Raw genomic sequence first — 22,388 nt, forward strand, 5'->3', positions numbered from 1 at the left:
TTAATGAAACGTCCGATTCGCGAACTAATGACTCATTTGAACCGATTCACTTTAATGAATGGTTAAAACAACTGATCTGTCCAACACTGAACTCAAGAGACATAAATCAGAAACACTTTACAATAAGGTTCCATTTATTAAAGTCTAGTTAACTACATTAGTTAACATACTATTAATATTAGTTTCTATGCAGATTTACTCCATGACAAAACCACCCAAGTCATTCTAGAATTATTCATTCTTTCCAAATAGAGCTATTTAAGTAATCTGGTGAAATTGTTTTTATATCGCAATATATATCGCAGAAAAATAAAATATCGCAATGTGATTTTTTACCAATATCGTGCAGCCCTAACGTGTACGCATTGTGTGGTTATCCCATCAGTTAGGACATCGCACAAAATTTGTGTCAACAAATAGTTTTTTTTAGGATAGATTTTTCCTTTATTGAAAGTGTGGTTATGTCAGCTGAATGTGGCACACGCCGTGAGAGAAGATAAGGCAACGTTTTTTTAGCACAATTCACACACAGCGGGAAATACATTTCCAATTGCGCCACGTGAAACTTCGGTCTTCCGACCTTTTACCATCGTGTCTGTCAATTGATTTTGATTAATATGAGCGAGGGAGAGAGAGCAAGAGTGAATTGAGTGCGCGCGCGCAGCCGGGGCTCTCTCTCTGTTCCTTCTTTCAGTTAACATGCACCCTGTCACAAGCGTAGCAGTCAGTCGTCTACATTAGGCTACTCACCGATCAAATATGGCTTTGGCGGCCGACTGATGACTGAAATAGAAGCGAACTCGCGAACAGGTTGGGCAGCAAGCCAGGCCAGCCGGGTACCCAGTTTGTTTCAGCGCGCGCGAACGAACAAACACCACGTCACATGATATCGCACAGGTCCTACTCGCAACATATAAATAAATCCAGGCGAATTTTAGAACAAAGTCCTGCACTTAACACAAATTGAAACTCATAGGCCTAGTTGGATGGGGGTTCGAAAATTTACTACTTCGTCAGATGACGTTTACTACTTTTTACTACTTTTTACTGGCCTTAATTTGGCATAATTTAATTTACTACCTTTTACAACCCCGCGGAAACCCTGTACTAAAAAAAAAAAATCTTACTGACCCCAAACAAAAACTGAGATCAAGTCCATGCGTTTATTAATTTAACAGTTCAGATGAACTGACTGAAACAGACACACACTCTACCTCTACACACACACTAGCCGATCTGCTGGAGTGTTCAGCGAGGCCCGTACCTGAGTTTAGTGGGCGGCCGCACGTAAGGGTTCTCCTCCGACCCGCTGACGGCCCGGACCACCGCACTTTCCTCTGAGAGAAGACAGACACACGTCAATACAAGAGCAGACGACACACACACATCAACACAAGAGCAGACGACACACACGCATCAACACAAGAGCAGACGACACACACACGTCAACACAAGAGCAGACGACACACACACATCAACACAAGAGCAGACGACACACACGCATCAACACAAGAGCAGACGACACACACACGTCAACACAAGAGCAGACGACACACACGCATCAACACAAGAGCAGACGACACACACACATCAACACAAGAGCAGACGACACACACACACGTCAACACAAGAGCAGACGACACACACACATCAACACAAGAGCAGACGACACACACGCATCAACACAAGAGCAGACGACACACACACATCAACACAAGAGCAGACGACACACACACACGTCAACACAAGAGCAGACGACACACACACATCAACACAAGAGCAGACGACACACACGCATCAACACAAGAGCAGACGACACACACACATCAACACAAGAGCAGACGACACACACACACGTCAACACAAGAGCAGACGACACACACACATCAACACAAGAGCAGACGACACACACGCATCAACACAAGAGCAGACGACACACACACGTCAACACAAGAGCAGACGACACACACACATCAACACAAGAGCAGACGACACACACGCATCAACACAAGAGCAGACGACACACACACGTCAACACAAGAGCAGACGACACACACACATCAACACAAGAGCAGACGACACACACGCATCAACACAAGAGCAGACGACACACACACACGTCAACACAAGAGCAGACGACACACACACATCAACACAAGAGCAGACGACACACACGCATCAACACAAGAGCAGACGACACACACACGTCAACACAAGAGCAGACGACACACACGCATCAACACAAGAGCAGACGATACACACACATCAACACAAGAGCAGACGACACACACACACGTCAACACAAGAGCAGACGACACACACACACATCAACACAAGAGCAGACGACACACACACACGTCAACACAAGAGCAGACGACACACACACACACACACACACACACACACACACACACACACACACGTCAACACAAGAGCAGACGATACACACGCGTCAACACGAGCAGACGACACACACACACGTCAACACAAGAGCAGACGATACACACGCGTCAACACAAGAGCAGACGACACACACACATCAACACAAGAGCAGACGACACACACGCATCAACACAAGAGCAGACGACACACACACGTCAACACAAGAGCAGACGACACACACACACACGTCAACACAAGAGCAGACGACACACACGCATCAACACGAGCAGACGACACACACACACGTCAACACAAGAGCAGACGACACACACACACACACACACACACACACGTCAACACAAGAGCAGACGATACACACGCGTCAACACGAGCAGACGATACACACGCGTCAACACAAGAGCAGACGACACACACGCATCAACACGAGCAGACGACACACACACACGTCAACACAAGAGCAGACGACACACACACACACACACACACACACACGTCAACACAAGAGCAGACGATACACACGCGTCAACACGAGCAGACGACACACACGTCAACACAAGAGCAGACGATACACACGCGTAGGGATGTAACGATATCAAAATCTCACGGTACGATACAATTTCGATATTGACCTCACGGTACGATATTTATTGCGATATTGTGGAAAAGCTCACGGTATTGTTAAATAGCTCACGATAGTGTTTGTGATGATAATCTAAATAATAGGGCTAAGGGGAAGGGGAAGACACCCCTTAAAACCAAGAATTTTCGCGAGCTTACTTGAAACCAAGGGGTACCAAGAATGCACTGCGCAACCGGCAACAATGGCAGGCATATCATCCAGAGAGTCCCATAAATGTAAGTATTTTTGGCTTAAATGATTGATTAAAAAATTATGACAGTCTTGTTTTGTGCTCTACACAGTTATGTACATATATATTTGCAACTATGTTGTTTATTGAAATGTTTTTAACGTTTTTAAAAATCGCTAGTTTGCTACGCTAGGCTATCCTAACGTTACATTGCTGATTTGCACAATCAGTCCCACATTTCGAGATCACCCAAAATGTCCGGGATTCAGCTTTTACTTTCTACAGTCGCCATTCATTATGTGTACATTATTTGACACTGACACGTAACGTTACGTGCCAGCTTTTCAGGTGATGCATTCAGCTTCAAACGGATCCCGAACGAGACGAAAACACAGGAATATTAGCAATGCTAAAATGCACATCAACATATCACTTGTTTAGCGTTCATGTACGTCAGGAAAAAAAAAAACATCTTGTCGATTTATTTTGATTAATATGTGCGAGCCTGCGAGGGAGAGAGAGCAATACAGCGCTTAGTTTTGAGACCTTTTGAGCCTTTCGCTTGCTTGGCTCCGAAGAGAGAGAGAGAGTGCGCGCGCGCGACCGGGGCTCGCTCTCTCGCTCTCTCTCTGCTCGTTCAGGTAAACATGCGCCCTGTCACAAGCGCAGCAGTTCATCTACATTTCTCTTCTCCCTTGATTTCTGCGATTTGTTGCAGACAATAAACACACTTGCAGACGGCATCTTGGAAGTTTGTGATCCGCGGGACTGTGTTTATTCCTCTTGCTTTGTGACGGACACCTGTCCTTTTAATATTGTAACCCAACCACGACGATATCGAGACACGTTTACCACCGCGATAGCGCGATATCGTCAATATCGTTACATCCCTACACACGCGTCAACACAAGAGCAGACGACACACACGCGTCAACACAAGAGCAGACGATACACACGCGTCAACACAAGAGCAGACGATACACACGCGTCAACACAAGAGCAGACGACACACGCATCAACACAAGAGCAGACGACACACACACACACACACACGTCAACACGAGCAGACGACACACACACACACACACACACACGTCAACACAAGAAGAGCAGACGACACACACACACACGCGTACCTCGGCCCGGCTGCATGTCCCAGGCGTGCGGCGCATGAGGGTGCAGCGGGGTGGACACCAGGTGGGCGGACAGGGAGAAGTCACGCGTGTGGTTGGGACACGGCCCGACCGAGACGTTCCTCGCTCCCCACACGGCGCTCTCATCCGTCATGGACTCGGTGCTGACCGGAGTGTCCTGATAAACACAAACACCGTCCTGAGACCACTCACACTGGGGGATATCGGGTCATCTTCACATCACAAGCTGGGAGTGTAACTCGTGCACAAAACTGGAGGAATCGCAAAAAACGCTTGTGAATAAAGCAGTGTTTCAATCCCGTGTTCAACAGAACACAATCATCACTTCCTGGGAAACGGGCACAACATATCTGATAAATGGAAGTTGCTGCAATTGTTTTTAGTTTGTTTCTCCTCCATCATAAACGAGTGTGTGTCGAGCGTCAGACGAAACTCAGTAAACGCTGTCCTGTTCTCTGGCGTGCGGACGCTGGTGTTCGGGAACACACTCGTGTGTGTGAGACGCTCCTGGAGGGAATTACACCCAATCATTCTGATCACACACTTCCACTCCGGCGTTTCAGAAACACCAAACCAACATTAGAGACGCTGCGACGCCATTGGTCCACTGGTTACTGCAGTTATCCAATCACAGCCGACACTGAGTTTTTTGTTGCGCATAGAGAGATTCTCACTCGCGCTTGAATATGTTTTACACTATAAAACCTGGTGAAATATATTGCTTAACATTTAACTTCGTTATAGCTACTTAAATATATTTGCTTCTTCTTGGACTACTAAAAGTGTTCCTGCAACGGGTGTATTCTCTGGCTAGAGCAGAACAGCGGAGTGTGGACAGAAGTGCCTGAGCTTGTGTTCTGGGTTAAGCTGCGTTGCTTTGACACTGTGCAAAATAGAATAATAGAAACTAAATGTATTATCCTTTTTACCCGTTATTATCAATCTAAATTAATCTACTGCGAAATATAGGAGACTTTGAGATTTTACTGGGACGTCGCGTGAGCTGCGCTAGCCAGCCTGAAATTTGTTTTCCCAATCGCATTAATAATTTTAAATTACCTTGTTCTGTTTACAGTTTGTTTAATTCTATATTAAGGAATTTATTTTATTTTATTTAAACTGTTCGTTAATTGAAATGTGTGATGTTGTTATTGTTATCGCTACCATGTTCTTGATTTAGGCTATTACAGATCGTTCATTTATTTTCCGTTTTTCTATATTTAAATTTCGTTTTTATTTAAATTTCGTTTTTATTTATTTATTTAAATTTCGTTTTTATTTATTTAAATCTACCCTACTTTGTCAGTGAGAAAAATATTATAAGACTATATCTTATTAAAAATATTGCTTAAGTTAAAAGACCTGTGTGTGTGTGTGTGTGTGTGTGTTTTATATCACTAGTGCAGTGTCCGTTCTCGGAGCATATACAGGTCCTTCTCAAAAAATTAGCATATTGTGATAAAGTTCATTATTTTCCATAATGTAATGATAAAAATTAAACTTTCATATATTTTAGATTCATTGCACACCAACTGAAATATTTCAGGTCTTTTATTGTTTTAATACTGATGATTTTGGCATACAGCTCATGAAAACCCCAAATTCCTGTTTAAAAAAATTAGCATATCATGAAAAGGGTCTCTAAACGAGCTATTAACCTAATCATCTAAATCAACTAATTAACTCTAAACACCTGCAAAAGATTCCTGAGGCTTTTAAAAACTCCCAGCCTGTTTCATTACTCAAAACCGCAATCATGGGTAAGACTGCCGACCTGACTGCTGTCCAGAAGGCCATCATTGACACCCTCAAGCAAGAGGGTAAGACAGAAAGAAATTTCTGAACAAATAGGCTGTTCCCAGAGTGCTGTATCAAGGCACCTCAGTGGGAAGTCTGTGGGAAGGAAAAAGTGTGGCAAAAAACGCTGCACAACGAGAAGAGGTGACCGGACCCTGAGGAAGATTGTGGAGAAGGACCGATTCCAGACCTTGGGGGACCTGCGGAAGCAGTGGACTGAGTCTGGAGTAGAAACATCCAGAGCCACCGCGCACAGGCGTGTGCAGGACATGGGCTACCGGTGCCCCATTCCCCAGGTCAAGCCACTTTTGAACCAGAAACAGCGGCAGAAGCGCCTGACCTGGGCTACAGAGAAGCAGCACTGGACTGTTGCTCAGTTTTGCATGTCATTCGGAAATCAAGGTGCCAGAGTCTGGAGGAAGACTGGGGAGAAGGAAATGCCAAAATGCCTGAAGTCCAGTGTCAAGTACCCACAGTCAGTGATGGTCTGGGGTGCCATGTCAGCTGCTGGTGTTGGTGCACTGTGTTTTATCAAGGGCAGGGTCAATGCAGCTAGCTATCAGGAGATTTTGGCACACTTCATGCTTCCATCTGCTGAAAAGCTTTATGGAGATGAAGATTTCATTTTTCAGCACGACCTGGCACCTGCTCACAGTGCCAAAACCACTGGTAAATGGTTTACTGACCATGGTATTACTGTGCTCAATTGGCCTGGCAACTCTCCTGACCTGAACCCCATAGAGAATCTGTGGGATATTGTGAAGAGAAAGTTGAGAGACGCAAGACCCAACACTCTGGATGAGCTTAAGGCCGCTATCAAAGCATCCTGGGCCTCCATAACACCTCAGCAGTGCCACAGGCTGATTGCCTCCATGCCACGCCGCATTGAAGCAGTCATTTCTGCAAAAGGATTCCCGACCAAGTATTGACTATTGAGTGCATAACTGAACATAATTATTTGAAGGTTGACTTTTTTGTATTAAAAACACTTCCTTTTATTGGTCGGATGAAATATGCTAATTTTTTGAGACAGGAATTTTGGGTTTTCATGAGCTGTATGCCAAAATCATCAGTATTAAAACAATAAAAGACCTGAAATATTTCAGTTGGTGTGCAATGAATCTAAAATATATGAACGTTTAATTTTTATCATTACATTATGGAAAATAATGAACTTTATCACAATTTGCTAATTTTTTGAGAAGGACCTGTAAGCTCTGCTCGCGCTGTTCTGTCGTTTATTAAAAGTTTATTAATTCTGAACGTGTCGAGTCTCGCCTGTCTATCTATATTGACCAAATACGACACTGCACTCCCTTGTGAAGTCGTGTGGATGAACGGTTCTTGAAGTAATCAAAATGTAAATGGACAGACAGACATAGAGATTCCGAAGCTTTGAATATTCGATGTTCATTACTACCGAAGCCTCGAATATTCGATGTTCATTACTACCGAAGCCTCGAATATTCGATGTTCATTACTACCGAAGCTTTGAATATTCGATGTGCATTACTACCGAAGCCTCGAATATTCGATGTTCATTACTACCGAAGCTTTGAATATTCGATGTTCATTACTACCGAAGCCTCGAATATTCGATGTTCATTACTACCGAAGCTTTGAATATTCGATGTTCATTACTACCGAAGCCTCGAATATTCGATGTTCATTACTACCGAAGCTTTGAATATTCGATGTTCATTACTACCGAAGCCTCGAATATTCGATGTTCATTACTACCGAAGCCTCGAATATTCGATGTTCATTACTACCGAAGCCTCAAATATTCGATGTTCATTACTACCGAAGCTTTGAATATTCGATGTGCATTACTACCGAAGCCTCGAATATTCGATGTGCATTACTACCGAAGCCTCGAATAGTCGATGTTCATTACTGCCGAAGCTTTGAATATTCGATGTTCATTACTGCCGAAGCCTCGAATATTCGATGTTCATTACTGCCGAAGCTTTGAATATTCGATGTGCATTACTACCGAAGCCTCGAATATTCGATGTGCATTACTACCGAAGCCTCGAATATTCGATGTTCATTACTACCGAAGCCTCGAATATTCGATGTTCATTACTACCGAAGCCTCGAATATTCGATGTTCATTACTACCGAAGCCTCGAATATTCGATGTTCATTACTACCGAAGCCTCGAATATTCGATGTTCATTACTACCGAAGCCTCGAATATTCGATGTTCATTTCTACCGAAGCTTTGAATATTCGATGTGCATTACTGCCGAAGCTTCGAATTTTCGATGTGCATTACTACCGAAGCCTCGAATATTCGATGTTCATTACTACCGAAGCCTCGAATATTCGATGTTCATTACTACCGAAGCTTTGAATATTCGATGTGCATTACTGCCGAAGCTTTGAATATTCGATGTTCATTACTGCCGAAGCTTTGAATATTCGATGTTCATTACTACCGAAGCCTCGAATATTCGATGTTCATTACTACCGAAGCTTTGAATATTCGATGTTCATTACTACCGAAGCTTTGAATATTCGATGTGCATTACTGCCGAAGCTTCGAATTTTCGATGTGCATTACTACCGAAGCCTCGAATATTCGATGTTCATTACTACCGAAGCCTCGAATATTCGATGTTCATTACTACCGAAGCTTTGAATATTCGATGTTCATTACTACCGAAGCTTTGAATATTCGATGTTCATTACTGCCGAAGCTTTGAATATTCGATGTTCATTACTACCGAAGCTTTGAATATTCGATGTTCATTACTACCGAAGCTTTGAATATTCGATGTTCATTACTGCCGAAGCTTTGAATATTCGATGTTCATTACTGCCGAAGCTTTGAATATTTGATGTTCATTACTGCCGAAGCTTTGAATATTCGATGTTCATTACTGCCGAAGCTTTGAATATTCGATGTTCATTACTACCGAAGCCTCGAAGCTCAAAAAAATGGTGTTCGGACCAGCCCTAACGTCTTGTTATCTGGTCAAACATTTATCCACCTCGACTGAGTGCATGAGTTTTTAAATTCAGGCACATCTTGGGAGTTTCCATTCAGTGTTTATTATGCAATGTCCCAGAATTCCCACACTCACGTTGTCTTTGAACGGGGGTATTTGCGTCAGCACTCGGGTCACGGCTGGTTGGCTTCGGGCCGGATCAGAACTGCGGGACAGAACACAGTGAGACCTCTCTCTCCAGGACAGACTGAGAGAGAGAGAGTTATATCACTCACCCTCCGCTCTCCTGCTCGTCTCGGTCCTGGTAGATCATGAACGGAGTCGTGCCGGCTGCCGTAACACACGAGGGGGCGCTAGCTGAACACACACACACACACACACACACACACACACACACACACACACACACACACACACACACACACACACTCACAGTCAGAGGGTCAGAGGGTTTTGAAATCAGATTACTCAATCATCAAAATAAATGGTTGATTATTTGATTGCAGACCTAGTTCTGATTGATCAGTTATTAGTTATTTCCAAAGGCCTGACGATTAGTGCTGTTGCACTTTACAAGCATGATCAAACCCTTATTTAATCTTGGCCAAATTACAGTAAATTCAAAAGATATATCACTTCATCCACATCTTCATGACTAATTATGGCTAATTTCTTTAACATCACACACGATGACATAAAAACATATAAAGTCAAAGAGGGGTTTGGACTTTTTTGGACAATTTGAATAGAAACAAATTGATGTATTCATGTTTTAATTAACTAATTATGACCAGAGTAATCAGAACGTGATTAACCAAACAAGATGTAACAAACAACTATGATTGGGATTTTGAACCAATAAGTTTTTTAAAGTGTCAAGCGCAGTTGTCAGGAGGCTGGTTAAATATATATAGCTATATATATTTACACAAATATCTCTTGAATCCAGGAACTATCCATTTAAATCAGTCCAATGACTCCCTAAAGGGGGGATAGAGAATTATATAAAGCTAAAGTGCAAACAAAGCCCTGACGACTGCCATCATTACACTGACAACACGTGGAAGCCTGAGGAAGTGTGTGTATGATGATGCTTACGAGACATGAGAACGATCTGACACAGCATTAGATGAGTTAGAGGTGTGTGTGTGTGTGTGTGTGTGCTCTCAGAGCAGGACGTACTGATTCTGCAGCTCTTCTCGAAACTGTCCTCCGGCTGAACGATGCTGTTGAACATGGACTCCTGGAGGAGGGTGGGTGCCTGAAACATGTCCATGATCACACCTGCAGGAACACACACCAATGACAACAGCAATACGGAAACAATACCAGCAGTGCACCAAATTAATCAACACACTTTACTTTTTTTCTTTTTTTTAATGAAAAAGCTCTGTAAAGCTCCAGTTGTCCTCTATATCAGTGTCAGTGTTTCTGAACTCCTGAAACGCCTCCATTGTAGTCTTGAGTTTCTTCCGGGAACGAACACGTCACAACATTCCTCATTATAATAATTCATGCGCAGAATAAAGGGGTGGGGCCTGGTTGAGTTAGTTAGTAGTGTGTTAAACTGGCGGTTATGGTAAGAGGCGGGACATTTCCCAAATACACTCTAAGCGCTCGACCAATCACAACACACTGCTCCAGCTGACCAATCAGAGCAGTGTGTGCTTTTCAGAAGGAGGGGCTTCATAGAGACAGGACGCAAACAGAGCGTTACTGACAGACTGGGAAGAGAGGAGCCGCAACAATGGAGAATAGGGCTGAAACGATTCATCGAGTTACTCGATTACAAAAATACCTCGAGGCAAAAACTCTGCCTCGAAGCCTCGTTAAATTCCTATGACGCGCACTATACGCGCAGGGATACTATACAATAGCGCGTGATACATTTTGAATTTAGTTGGCGCGATGGCGGAGAGTAAAAATGTCCATAAACGGCAGAGAATGTCTAAAGTTTAGGATCATTACATACTTAAAAAGGAAGAGAACAAGGTGCAATGTGTCTACTGCAAAGTAGACCTGGCATACCACAACAGTACGACTTCAATGATTCAGCATCTGAAAACATCCACTCCATGCTGTCTCACCAAGCGTCGCTGAAACAACGGTTCACACCGGACGCGGATAGAGCGTCAAATACGCGTTTATCGCGTCTACGCTTGAACATTCGCTCGAGTTAAAATTTTTCAACTTGTGCGGAACACGTTCGCGGCAAACGCGTCTCCCAATTCGCATCAGTCTCGACGCCCGGCGCCAATGATGCGTCTATTCGCGTCTTTGCATTGACTTTGTATGTAATCTACTCGCGCAAATAATAAAATTTTCGCTTGGTGTGAACCTATGATACATTGATGTTCACTGGTTTTAATCCCATACTGTATTTGTTGCGATGTCGTGATGCGATTTGACTAGATATGATGTTTAGCTTTGATGTTTTTAAGTAGTAAACCTATTCACGTTCAATTGCAAGAGAGTAAAGCCTAAAAAAGAACCCCTTCACACAGACACACACACGCACGCACCCTCGTCTCTCTCACGCACCAGTCAGACCAATTGCGGCAATGCATCACATATGCTTAAACTTTTATGTAGCCACGCAACAATAATTTCAGCATGCATTCACTGTATACACCGGGACGTGATGGAGGAATTATCAGTATTGCAGTCTTTGCGAGACCTTGTTTGTATGTCACGTCTTCCAAATAGTTACAGACAACAACAAAAAATGAAATTCCCCAGCCTGCTTCTCCAAATCCACTCGTACTTTTGGGGAAGACATTTTAATCGGCTACCAAAGTAATTGAGCATAGAACATTGTTGGCACTTATACTAAATGGGTAAAAATTGCAATAAATAGGCTTAGTTTTGGAGCCAAATGTTGGAGTTGGAATAAATACCAGTTTTTTTGCTGTGTTTTTGATAAATAAAAGCCAAATGCTTGATCATTTTACAGCCACATCATTTCGTTATGCATTATTTGTTTTGGTTGTTTAAAAACACTAAAAAAAGTTTATCCGATTACTCGATTAATCGATCGATTAAGTGCTAGATTAATCGATTACAAAAAGAATCGATAGCTGCAGCCCTAATGGAGAATATGAGGAGAATAATCAACATTCAAGCAGGAAAACCTGTTCTAGTAGAGCCTGAAACTACAGCAAGACTCTGAGAGAGGGCAGAACAAGTCCTCTTTAACCCTTGTGCATCAATTATAAAAAAGTGTCACGCAGGTCCATAACATGTGAAGCATCCAGACCCACATGTGGCCCAAGTGAACATGTGATCTCAAGCTTTGAATCAGGTGTGTGTGTGTGTCTTACCCAAAGCCTCACGTGTGTTGACAGTGGGAGAAGGGAGAACACGGGACGGTGTGGCCTGAACGAAGCCCAGAGAGGAGTTTGGAGTAACATGAGAGTGATTGAAAGCCCCATATGATGCTGAGAGAGAGAGAGAGAGAGATAGTGAGTGAGTGCACTTCCAGCAGCTCTACAGGAGCGAGAGGAAATGAGGAGAAATACTCACTGTCTGTAACATTTTCATCCGCATCTCCCTGATCACACGCAGCACTGCAGACACACAAACACACAAACACACACGTTACAACCGCATCGAATCATCATTCATCTCTCAATACTTTATAGTTCAAACTTTTCAACTTGCCAAGTATTCTTATACTTTCAACGTAGTGCATTCGGTTTCTCTTTAAATAAACTAACAAAAACATACATGTCAAAATGTTTCCTAATGTTTCCGCACATCAGGAGGTGATATTCTTCACTGAGCACTTCCTCTCTGTTCAAACAGGAGACGCACATCAGAGTCACTTCAGTGAACACTAGAGTCCTCACTTTGAGCAAATAGTTTGTTCAGTGAACCACTTTGATTTTTAAAACACTGGACTGTTCTTTTTCACCTGCTGTATTGACCTCACAACCGAGGCAGGCACAGAGCAGTGTGTGTGTGTTACAGAGGATGTTGCGTATGACACTCACAGATCTGTGTTCTCGAGGACAGTCATGTGTTGTGTGTGTGTGACACTCACAGATCTGTGTTCTCGGGGACGGTCATGTGTTGTGTGTGTGACACTCACAGGTCTGTGTTCTCGGGTTGGGTGCAGTAGCTGCTCTGGATCAGGGATGCTGTGTGTCTCTCTGACGGCTGGTGTGTGTGTGTCCTCAGACTCTCTCTACAGTGGAGCGCTGCGCTGGGGAACGGCTCCGTCAGTGAGCGGCTGGTCTCTGTCCCAGCATGCCCTGCGGTCTCAGAGCGCAGCTGCAGTCCAGTGTGAGGTCTGGAGAACGACACTGGCTCGGCTGCTGTCTGACTCTCCTGCACATCATCATCATCATCATCATCATCATCATCATCACACACACTCTGAAAGCACTTCTCACTGTAACCGAGCTCACGGGTGGGGAAATGCAATATCAGTCAAGTACTTTTTTCTTTTAACAATACACAATGTTTTAAAACAGCCTTACAGAAAATCATGGTGTTAATTTTGTTTATAAGATCTCAGTCTTCATGCCTTATAGTCACATTATGCAGATTACAGCTGAGCAGGGCAATATTCTGTGGTGATGTAAACAATCCAGCAGTTGAGATTTGCTATATAGTACATCAATACTGACCTGATATTAACTAATAATAATAAAAACATATTTTATAGGTGACTTTTCATGATCCATTCAAAGTAACTCACACTAGAGCTGAACGATTCTGGATAAATTGAGAATCACAATTTTTTGGGGGGTTAAAATAGAGATCACGATTCTGAATAGACAACTAAACACATTCTGACAAAAAGATATTAATTGCTCAGCCAGGTTTGAAAATAAATAATTTTTTTTAATTGGTTTGAATGAATGATTTAATGGCTCACTCTAAGACTTGACTTCTTTCATAACTGGATGAATCAGCGTTTTTGAAGAAATCTCTTTAATGCGTGATTCAATGACAAGTCATGTGTCGCATCTCCTGGTATAATGATGTAATCGACCTATTCTGATCATTACTGTAGACATCAGTGTTTATATCTGAACTATTAACTTAATCCAGTACTTCAGTGATAATCTGAGTTACTGTAGGACAGAAATACTGATACTGTGATGTTGTTAGACTGTCTCTCGGGGTCAGATCTGAATGTTCGCACTTGTCTAAGCTTTAATAGACAGATAAAGCGTGGTCATTTAGGAATAAGATCATGTGGGTGTGTGAATCGAGATCGGCATCTTTTAATGACACCTCACATTTCTGATGCCAGTGTGTGTAAAGAGGGACAGGCACAGAAGTGTTCATGCGGAGCATGTCGGTCAGGAGGAGATGTCTGGGTCTGTACCGTAAGAGTCACTGGGTTCAGAGTCACGTTCTTCTCCAGATCCTCCAACAGCTGCTTCATCTTCCTCACCTCCTCCTCCTCTTCCCAAAGCCTGCGCTGCTCCTCGGCTGATCAAACAACACATTACAACCGCAGCACTGCGTGTGTGTGTGTGAGGTTCATCACTGAACAGAAACGGTGCAGCTCCTGCAGTGTGTAACTGAATGTGTGTGTAAAGTGAAGGTCTTCTCCTCACCCAGTCGCCGCTGCTCTTCCTGCTGTCTGCGTTTAGTGAAGTAGCGTCTGGCTCGGAGCTCCTCGAAGGACAGCTCGGACCCCTCACACTGCAGCTCTTTCACACAGTACATGGACACACACTCCACACCACTGCTGCTGGCCGGCCGGATCGGGTTATTCTCCGAGCGCGAGATTCTGAGGAACAACAACACCATCATCTTCATCTTCATCTCCAGAGCCCCTGCACAGGCCTCTACTGAACACACACAGACAGGCTGAGTCTGAGACTCACTGTTGAACATGAAGTCCATGTCACACACACTTACATGCGCACCATTCGAGGAGCAGGAGAGGCTTCTGGATCCTGCAACAGAAACGCCTCAGTTCACTCTGCAGTTTCATGGATTATAACATGAGTGAACAAACAGTTAATGAAGTCTTGAGCTTTCGAGCTTCAAGAAAAACACAAAAGCACTATGAGAGTAGCAGCACTTTACTCCAGGCGTCTGAAGTCATACGAGGCTTCATGTGTTATGCACTGATCGTTTTCTGTTGACCAATGAACTGGATCACGGAGTTCAACTCAAGAGCCAGTCCAATTCATCAACAAATCATTCAGAACTGGATCAACTGATTCATTAAAGAAAGTCGATTCAAAAGAATCGTTTGCTCATGAATGAATCGAACATTGCTGCTTTTCTCACGATCATGCCAAAGAGAGCTAGACAACAAGATATTCAGTAAATAACAAATATGGGTCTGATTCTCACACAAAGCCTCATGTGACTTCAGAAGAGTTGAAGTACAGTGCATGAGTCTATATGACTACTGGATATGCACATGTACAGCTATGATTCTGTTGCGTGAAAGTGAATTTTACTTGCCCGACCGGACAAGCTTGATTAACATCAATAATGAACTGCGTATAAAATTCAAAAGCTTTAAAAGAGGATGCAGAACAAAAGCCTCATGAAATAAGCCCATGTGACTCGTGCTGCATATTTGAAGTGTTCTGAAGGTATTCGATTCAGTTCGGTGAAAAACAAAGCAAAAGATCATGTATTATTTAACAGAACTCTTGAGCTCAGCTTCTGCTCTCCTGCATAAGGAAAAGCACACAATGCAATTAATCACATTTTGCCCCACAATAACTGTATTACTGACAAATGCTTTGGTAATATCAGTGTTTCCTCTAGGATTTTTTTAACCGTGGTGGCAGGCCCATTTCCCCAGGGGGCGTGGCCCTGGCCCATGAGTGATATTCCCATTGGCCACGCCCCCTTGCCCCAGGTGTTTAAACCTCCCCTAAGTATTATAATATGAAAGTCTCCAATAAGAGCGGCAAAGCGATTATGCGCATCCCGTGCGCAGAGTGATGCACTTGAAGCAACGCGAAGTCACAGCGCACAGCGCTTCGCATTGAAAAGTTCAAAGCACAAAGCGAAAAGATTATATAGGGATTAAAGTGAAAAACATTCCTGAGCCTGAATTTTTGTGTGTGGGGGGGGGGGTGTGTGTGTTATCTTCAATGGCACTATTTTGGCACCACGTATTACAGATGTATCTTAAATGGCATCTTTTTATGAATGAAGGCCAGTATTACTAATATTATAGCTACTGATATCTCGATGAAAATGATTTTCCCCAACATTTTAAACATTTATTAGACTTATAATTTAAGTGAACTTAAAACAATCCTCACTTAAACCCATAATAAATGTCATATTTACCTGTGCCATACAGAAATTGAATATGGTTATAAAACAGTCCGCACTGCATAAATTATAAATGAAATATAGATTAATCCTTATCAAAGCTACAAGCGTTCTTTAGTCAAGAGCAGTGAGTAATTTTCTCTGTTCCCTCTGTTCTTTAGGTTAACTTTACTGACAGACAGAATTAATGGCTCCTGTCACTTTAAGATCTGCCGCTGCTGACAGGATCTCATGCATCTCATTCTCTTACTACTATTTACTTCCATTTAAGATTTTATTTAACTCATTTAACACAGTTCTTGTGAGGATACTCGACAAAACGGACATTTTGGCATAAGTGTGTTATTGTTCGTTCAAGTGCGAAAGAGAACTCGATACTGGCGCGCGTCTTTCTGTGCGTCGTGTGTGTGTGTGTGTGTCAGGAGGACATTCACTGACGGCGCGTCTTGTCGCGCATGATGAATGCATGGTTTAAAGCATTTGCGTGAATAAGAGCGTGATCATAATCCTAGCTAAAGGATGACAGAAAGAACGGATGCTGCGTTAATTGCAAAGCTGGACAAAAATGAATCGCATGCGTTAACATTGACAGCACTTGTCATACATTGCTGACAGAAAATATTGCAGCTTGAAGTGGACTCGTTTTTATGGTAGGCCTAACGTTACACCGAATGTTTTTTTAGTAAGCTACACAGAATGTTCTACATTAAATATTTAGCTAACAGTCTGAAGTTACCCATTATCCTGACCTGAGCTAATTTCCTGAATCAACCAACTCACATCTCCTTTCTTTCTTTTCATCCATGATGACATTAGTCACCTGTTATTGTTTCTGGCGTTTCATCACTGACTGTGTCGCAATCCATTTTTTTTACAGTCTATGGTCGCAACCGCTATACTTGCTCATTAGAACTTTCAGTGAGCTATTTTACACAGGCTCGGTCCTGCTCCTCCGTGGCAATGACGGCGTGCGGTTAAAAATGATAATCGAATTTGAAAGTGGGGGGGGGGGGGGGGGGGCATGTCCCCCTTGTCCACATAGGAAATTACGCCGGTGGGTAGGACATCATCCCCAGGCTTCATGAACTTGCGCTCCATGCTTTCACCGACGACGCTAACGTGACGTGTGGATCTCAATCACACTGTGTTGCCAGGACCCGCCCTGCTCTGCTTCTGATAGGCTTGTAACGTTAGTTAGAGCTGCGTTCCTCTCATATGATTGGTAGGTGAAATCAATTGACTCGAAAATATTAAACTGCATGCAAGTTCCCTTTTTTTTTTGTCCTCACGGCCGCATGCCGGAGATCCGGCACGGTGCCGGAATACTTTAAGCCCTGGATTATATCTATCTATGCTTAATGTATTATATCTATGCAACAGTTTATTGAGCCTTTTCTTTTAACAGTTTTAAATTTCAGTTACAGTGTGCATGAAGAACAATTCATAGCGCTCTCTACTCCAGTGCTGTAAAAGACACCCGGGAGAAAGGAATATGATTTAGAAAGTAGGGCTGTCACTTTACGTTCGAAAATCGATTGCACAATCGATCGGACCAACCAACACAAGTATCGAAAGCGAAAATAGGGAATCGATTTTAACCTCGCCTTTTTTTCTTTTTCTTACCAAAAATGTGTTTTAGGTGGACAGATCAATACAGTACACAGAACATGTAGGATGTTGGAAAATAGCAGTGTCTTTTCTGTTCACCAAATGCTTTTTAATATTCGCTATTACTTCAATGCAAGTGAGCAAGCGCGCCGTTATTTGTTCCTTAGTGACGTGTGTGTGTGTGTGTGTCTCCTTGGGTTGCCACCTTGGGTGCTCTCCTTGGGTTGCCACCTTGTCGTGGTGGAGAGCCTTGCGTGTTCCGATGAACCTGAGAGCAATGCCGTCTGGAGCTTAAGCTCCTGGTAGGGTCACCCATGGCGGTAAGGTCGAGGGGGAGGTTCCAGACAAAGAGTGACCCAAAGGGATATACCATCATACCTCAACAGAGAAGGAAAACTGTACAGACTCCATCACCACTGCCTTGTGGTTAGCTCCAGGGAAAGCAAAAGGCTAAGGGAGTAAACCCCAACAGAAAATCAGGAGTGGAGCCCCTTTGGCGGATGGTGAAGGAATTTGTCACCATCCGGCAACTCCTGCAGCTGCGCTGACACTGACTGTATTGGCTCGCCTTTCTGCCAGATCCTGCCAGCAAAGCTGAGAGGGGGGTCCTGACATCTGGGCAACCCAGGATCTCCATATTATTAGCCCAGGCCTGCACCTGGAGAGGTCACTCCAGCTGCACTGTTTCAGTGCAGAAACAACACGGGGAGCAGCAGTCTACCAGTGATAAGTCATGGCTCATTTGGCGTCGAGCCAGGCGCTAGGGGTTGCTCCCGACGGTGGGAGGAACCATCGTGTTCCATTGGGTCGTTACCGCCCGCCTTAACCCGGGCAGCCCCCGGGCAGTTAGGTACTACCCCGCCACAACCTGCTTGCTTCAGCGGGTGCATGGAGCTTAGACAAAATCGACAGGCAGGTTGTAAAACCCAGCACCAGGAAATTGGAATGTCAGAACATTGTGCCCCGGCCTCTGTGACGATCTTCAGCAAGCCGACGACGCTAGAAAAACCGCTATCATCAATAACCAGCTGTTAAGGCTCAACATCGATGTTGCCGCCCTTCAAGAGACACGTCTTCCATCCAGTGGAAGTCTAACGGAGAGAGATTACACTTTCTTCTGGCAAGGACTGGAGCAAGACAAGCGCCGACTCTATGGGGTCGGCTTTGCAGTGCGAAATTTTCTCTTACCATCAGTAGAACCTCCTTCTCAGGGGACTGAGCGTATCCTCACCCTCCGTCTCACAACCTTCTCGGGACCCTTGCACATCTTCAGCGTCTACGCCCCCACACTATGCTCCACAGCTGAGGATAAAGATGCTTTCTATTACGAACTTAAGGCTAAAATCGCGGAGCTTCCACCGAAAGACAACCTGTTCAGCTCGGAGACTTCAATGCCCGGGTGGGCGCTGACTACATCTCCTGGCCACAATGCATTGGACATTTTGGCGTTGGCAAGCTAAATGAGAACGGACAGCGACTACTTGAGCTATGCTCTTACCACAATTTGTGCATTACCAACACCTTCTTCCCCACTAAGCCCCACCACAGAGTGTCTTGGAGACACCCCAGATCCAAACACTGGCACCAGCTTGACCTTATTGTTACTCGGAGACCCATGCTCAAGCACGTGCTCGTCACCTGCACGTATCACAGTGCTGACTGCGACACGGACCATTCCCTGGTCAGCAGTAAGGTGCGTTTTCAACTTAGACGAGCCCACCGCTCGAAGCAGAAGGGCCGCCCTCGCATCAACACGGCAAGAACATCAGTGCCAGAGCTGCGGGAATGTTTCGCCAGGACCATTGATGAGGCCCTGGAGAACTGCCCTGTAGACAGTGTTACAACGCGATGGGAGTACATCCGTGACACCGTGTATAAGGTCGCCTCAGACACCTTTGGGAAAAAGGTGCAAAAGAGTGAAGATTGGTTTGTGGCAGGGATCGAGGTGCTGGAGCCTGCCATCACTGCAAAACGTACCATTCTCCTTGAGCACAAGAGACAGCCTTCTGCAAGGACGTTGGCTGCCCTCAGAGAGGCACGTAATAACACAAAGAGGATTGCCCGAAAGTGTGCGAACGACTACTGGCTGAAGTTGTGTGGCGATATTCAGACTTCGGCAGACTGTGGTAATATCCGAGCCATGTATGAAGGCATGAAGAAAGCGTTTGGTCCCAATGCCATCAAGACTGCTCCCCTAAAATCTACTTCCGGCGAGATCATCACAGATCGCTGAAAGCAGTTGGAGAGATGGGTTGAGCACTACCAGGAACTGTACTCAAGAGAGAACATTGTTGCTGACACAGCCATTCGAAATACCATGCCTCTGCCCATCATGGAGGAGCTTGACTCGCCACCCACCATCGAGGAACTTGGGAAGGCCATCGATTCACTGGCCTGTGGGAAAGCACCAGGCAGTGATGGAATTCCACCAGAGATTATCAAGGCAGGAAAGGGGAGCTCTCTTCTTGGCCACCTCCACAACCTCCTGCTCAAATGCTGGGAAGGGGGCATTATACCCCAGGACATGCGAGACGCTAAGATCCTGACGCTTTATAAGAACAAGGACGATCGCAGTGACTGCAATAACTATCGTGGGATCTCCCTCCTCAGTGTTGTGGGGAAAGCCTTTGCACGTGTCATCCTTAACCGCCTACAACTGCTCGCCGATCGTGTGTACCCAGAGTCGCAATGCGGGTTCCGAGCAAAACGGTCAACAATTGACATGGTGTTCACCCTTAGGCAGCTACAGGAGAAGTGCCGTGAGCAGAGACGTCCTCTGTTCCTTGCCTTCATAGACCTGACCAAGGCGTTCGACATGGTCAGTCGGACTGGCCTCTCCACTCTCCAACACAGGATTGGATGCCCCCCCAAGCTCTTGAAGTTGATTATATCATTTCATGAGAATACGATGGGCACAGTCCAGTATGGCGAGTCATCCTCAGTAGGGCTGGGCAAAAAAATAGATTTTTCTATTAATCGTTTTTTTAAATGTGGTCGATTCAAAATCGATTCTCAACGGCCACGAATTGATTTTTTCCATATTCAGGGCTCGCGTGCTGCGTCTTCTCACTCTGCACAAGGCAAGCGTCAAGCGCTGCAGGCGTCGATACACACTCGTGTTTAGGAGTCGGGACATGATTCACTTGCACAATCGGGCCAGCATTGCATCGTAACTAACGTTTATCATTTTCACGTCTTTTTTGGAGCAATTTTAAACTATCCTGTGCTCGCGCACTCGTGCATGTTTTTCATTGCGTGCAGCCTAAATCCGCCTCACAACAAACAGCTCGCCAGTAACAAAAGTTCTTTTTCGTGGATTATATCGCTTTAACAGTTAAAAACACGCAAAATGATGCCAAAACTCTGTTGTCTTAAATAAGCATAAAACGCGTGTGACAGACAGTATAATGAAACAGTAATGGATCCGTGCAGTAGTTCTTAAAGTGAACGCAGCTATATGTGTCTGTCATTAATTTTGTTGTCAAAACAACATAATATAGCATTAATTGTAAGGAATCAGAATTAATAGCCTATGTATTTAATTCAGTCAGGACTAAAAGACTATCCAGTGTTATTTTACATTGGATTACTTTATTCAGTTTCTGTAGTATTTCTGACCTACCCAAAAACTTTTCTTTTTATGTCTCTTTATTTGTCTTTTTAGGCCTATTCTATTGTATTTATTTGTGCTACTTTTTTCAATTTAATTCAAAGATTGAAATCAAGCTTCCATGTGTTGCATAAACTCTTAACAAAAAAATTACCCCATTGTAAAAACAAACATTTAGGTGAGATCAATGTAATAAAAAATTGTCTAAAAAATGATAACTGATATTTAGACTGAGATTTGTATTTCATCTATATTCATTATAGTCGAATCGAGAATCGAAATCGAATCGAACTGTGAGCTTGTGATTCGAAATCGAATCGAATTTGAACATCTGAATCGATACCCAGCCCTAATCCTCAGACCCTTTTCCAATCAAGTGCGGTGTGAAGCAGGGGTGTGTTCTGGCGCCAACACTTTTTGGCGTGTTCTTCTCCCTGCTCCTGCACTATGCCTTCTGCAACTCTGAAGACGGGATCTTCCTCCATACTAGGAGTGACGGGAACCTTTTCAACCTTGCCCGCCTCAGAGCAAAGACTAAGGTCCGCAGGGTACTCATGCGGGAGATGCTGTTTGCAGATGATGCTGCTATTGCTGCACACACTGAGGGTGGCCTCCAGCGACTTATCACCTGTTTTGCAGATGCATGCACAGAGTTTGGCCTTGCCATCAGTATCAAGAAAACCAAAATAATGGTGCAAGATGTCAACACCACTCCTGAAATCACTATCAGCGACCACACCCTGGAGGTAGTGGAGAATTTCACATACCTTGGCTCCACCAT

The 22,388-nt window shown here is 44.1% G+C and overlaps 1 protein-coding gene across 1 annotated transcript in view; it reads right to left on the reverse strand.

The window, feature by feature from the left end:
- The window catches only part of bub1 (BUB1 mitotic checkpoint serine/threonine kinase), a 54,922-nt gene that overhangs the window by 18,769 nt on the left and 13,765 nt on the right, over positions 1–22,388 (reverse strand). Inside the window, exons 7-18 of the mRNA XM_056257695.1 lie at positions 15,001–15,038; positions 14,694–14,869; positions 14,370–14,565; positions 14,182–14,281; positions 13,211–13,449; positions 12,643–12,686; positions 12,441–12,557; positions 10,303–10,404; positions 9,396–9,477; positions 9,256–9,325; positions 4,349–4,523; positions 1,265–1,337 (exon numbers count right to left, since the gene is read on the reverse strand). Coding sequence (XP_056113670.1) covers positions 1,265–1,337; positions 4,349–4,523; positions 9,256–9,325; positions 9,396–9,477; positions 10,303–10,404; positions 12,441–12,557; positions 12,643–12,686; positions 13,211–13,449; positions 14,182–14,281; positions 14,370–14,565; positions 14,694–14,869; positions 15,001–15,038 — 1,412 coding nt within the window. The remainder of the gene's footprint in view (positions 1–1,264; positions 1,338–4,348; positions 4,524–9,255; positions 9,326–9,395; positions 9,478–10,302; positions 10,405–12,440; positions 12,558–12,642; positions 12,687–13,210; positions 13,450–14,181; positions 14,282–14,369; positions 14,566–14,693; positions 14,870–15,000; positions 15,039–22,388) is intronic.

This window comes from Rhinichthys klamathensis, unplaced genomic scaffold, assembly GCF_029890125.1.
Source record: "Rhinichthys klamathensis goyatoka isolate OS25496 unplaced genomic scaffold, OSU_Roscu_1.1 h1tg000141l_1, whole genome shotgun sequence".
NCBI classification, from domain to species: Eukaryota; Metazoa; Chordata; class Actinopteri; order Cypriniformes; family Leuciscidae; genus Rhinichthys; species Rhinichthys klamathensis.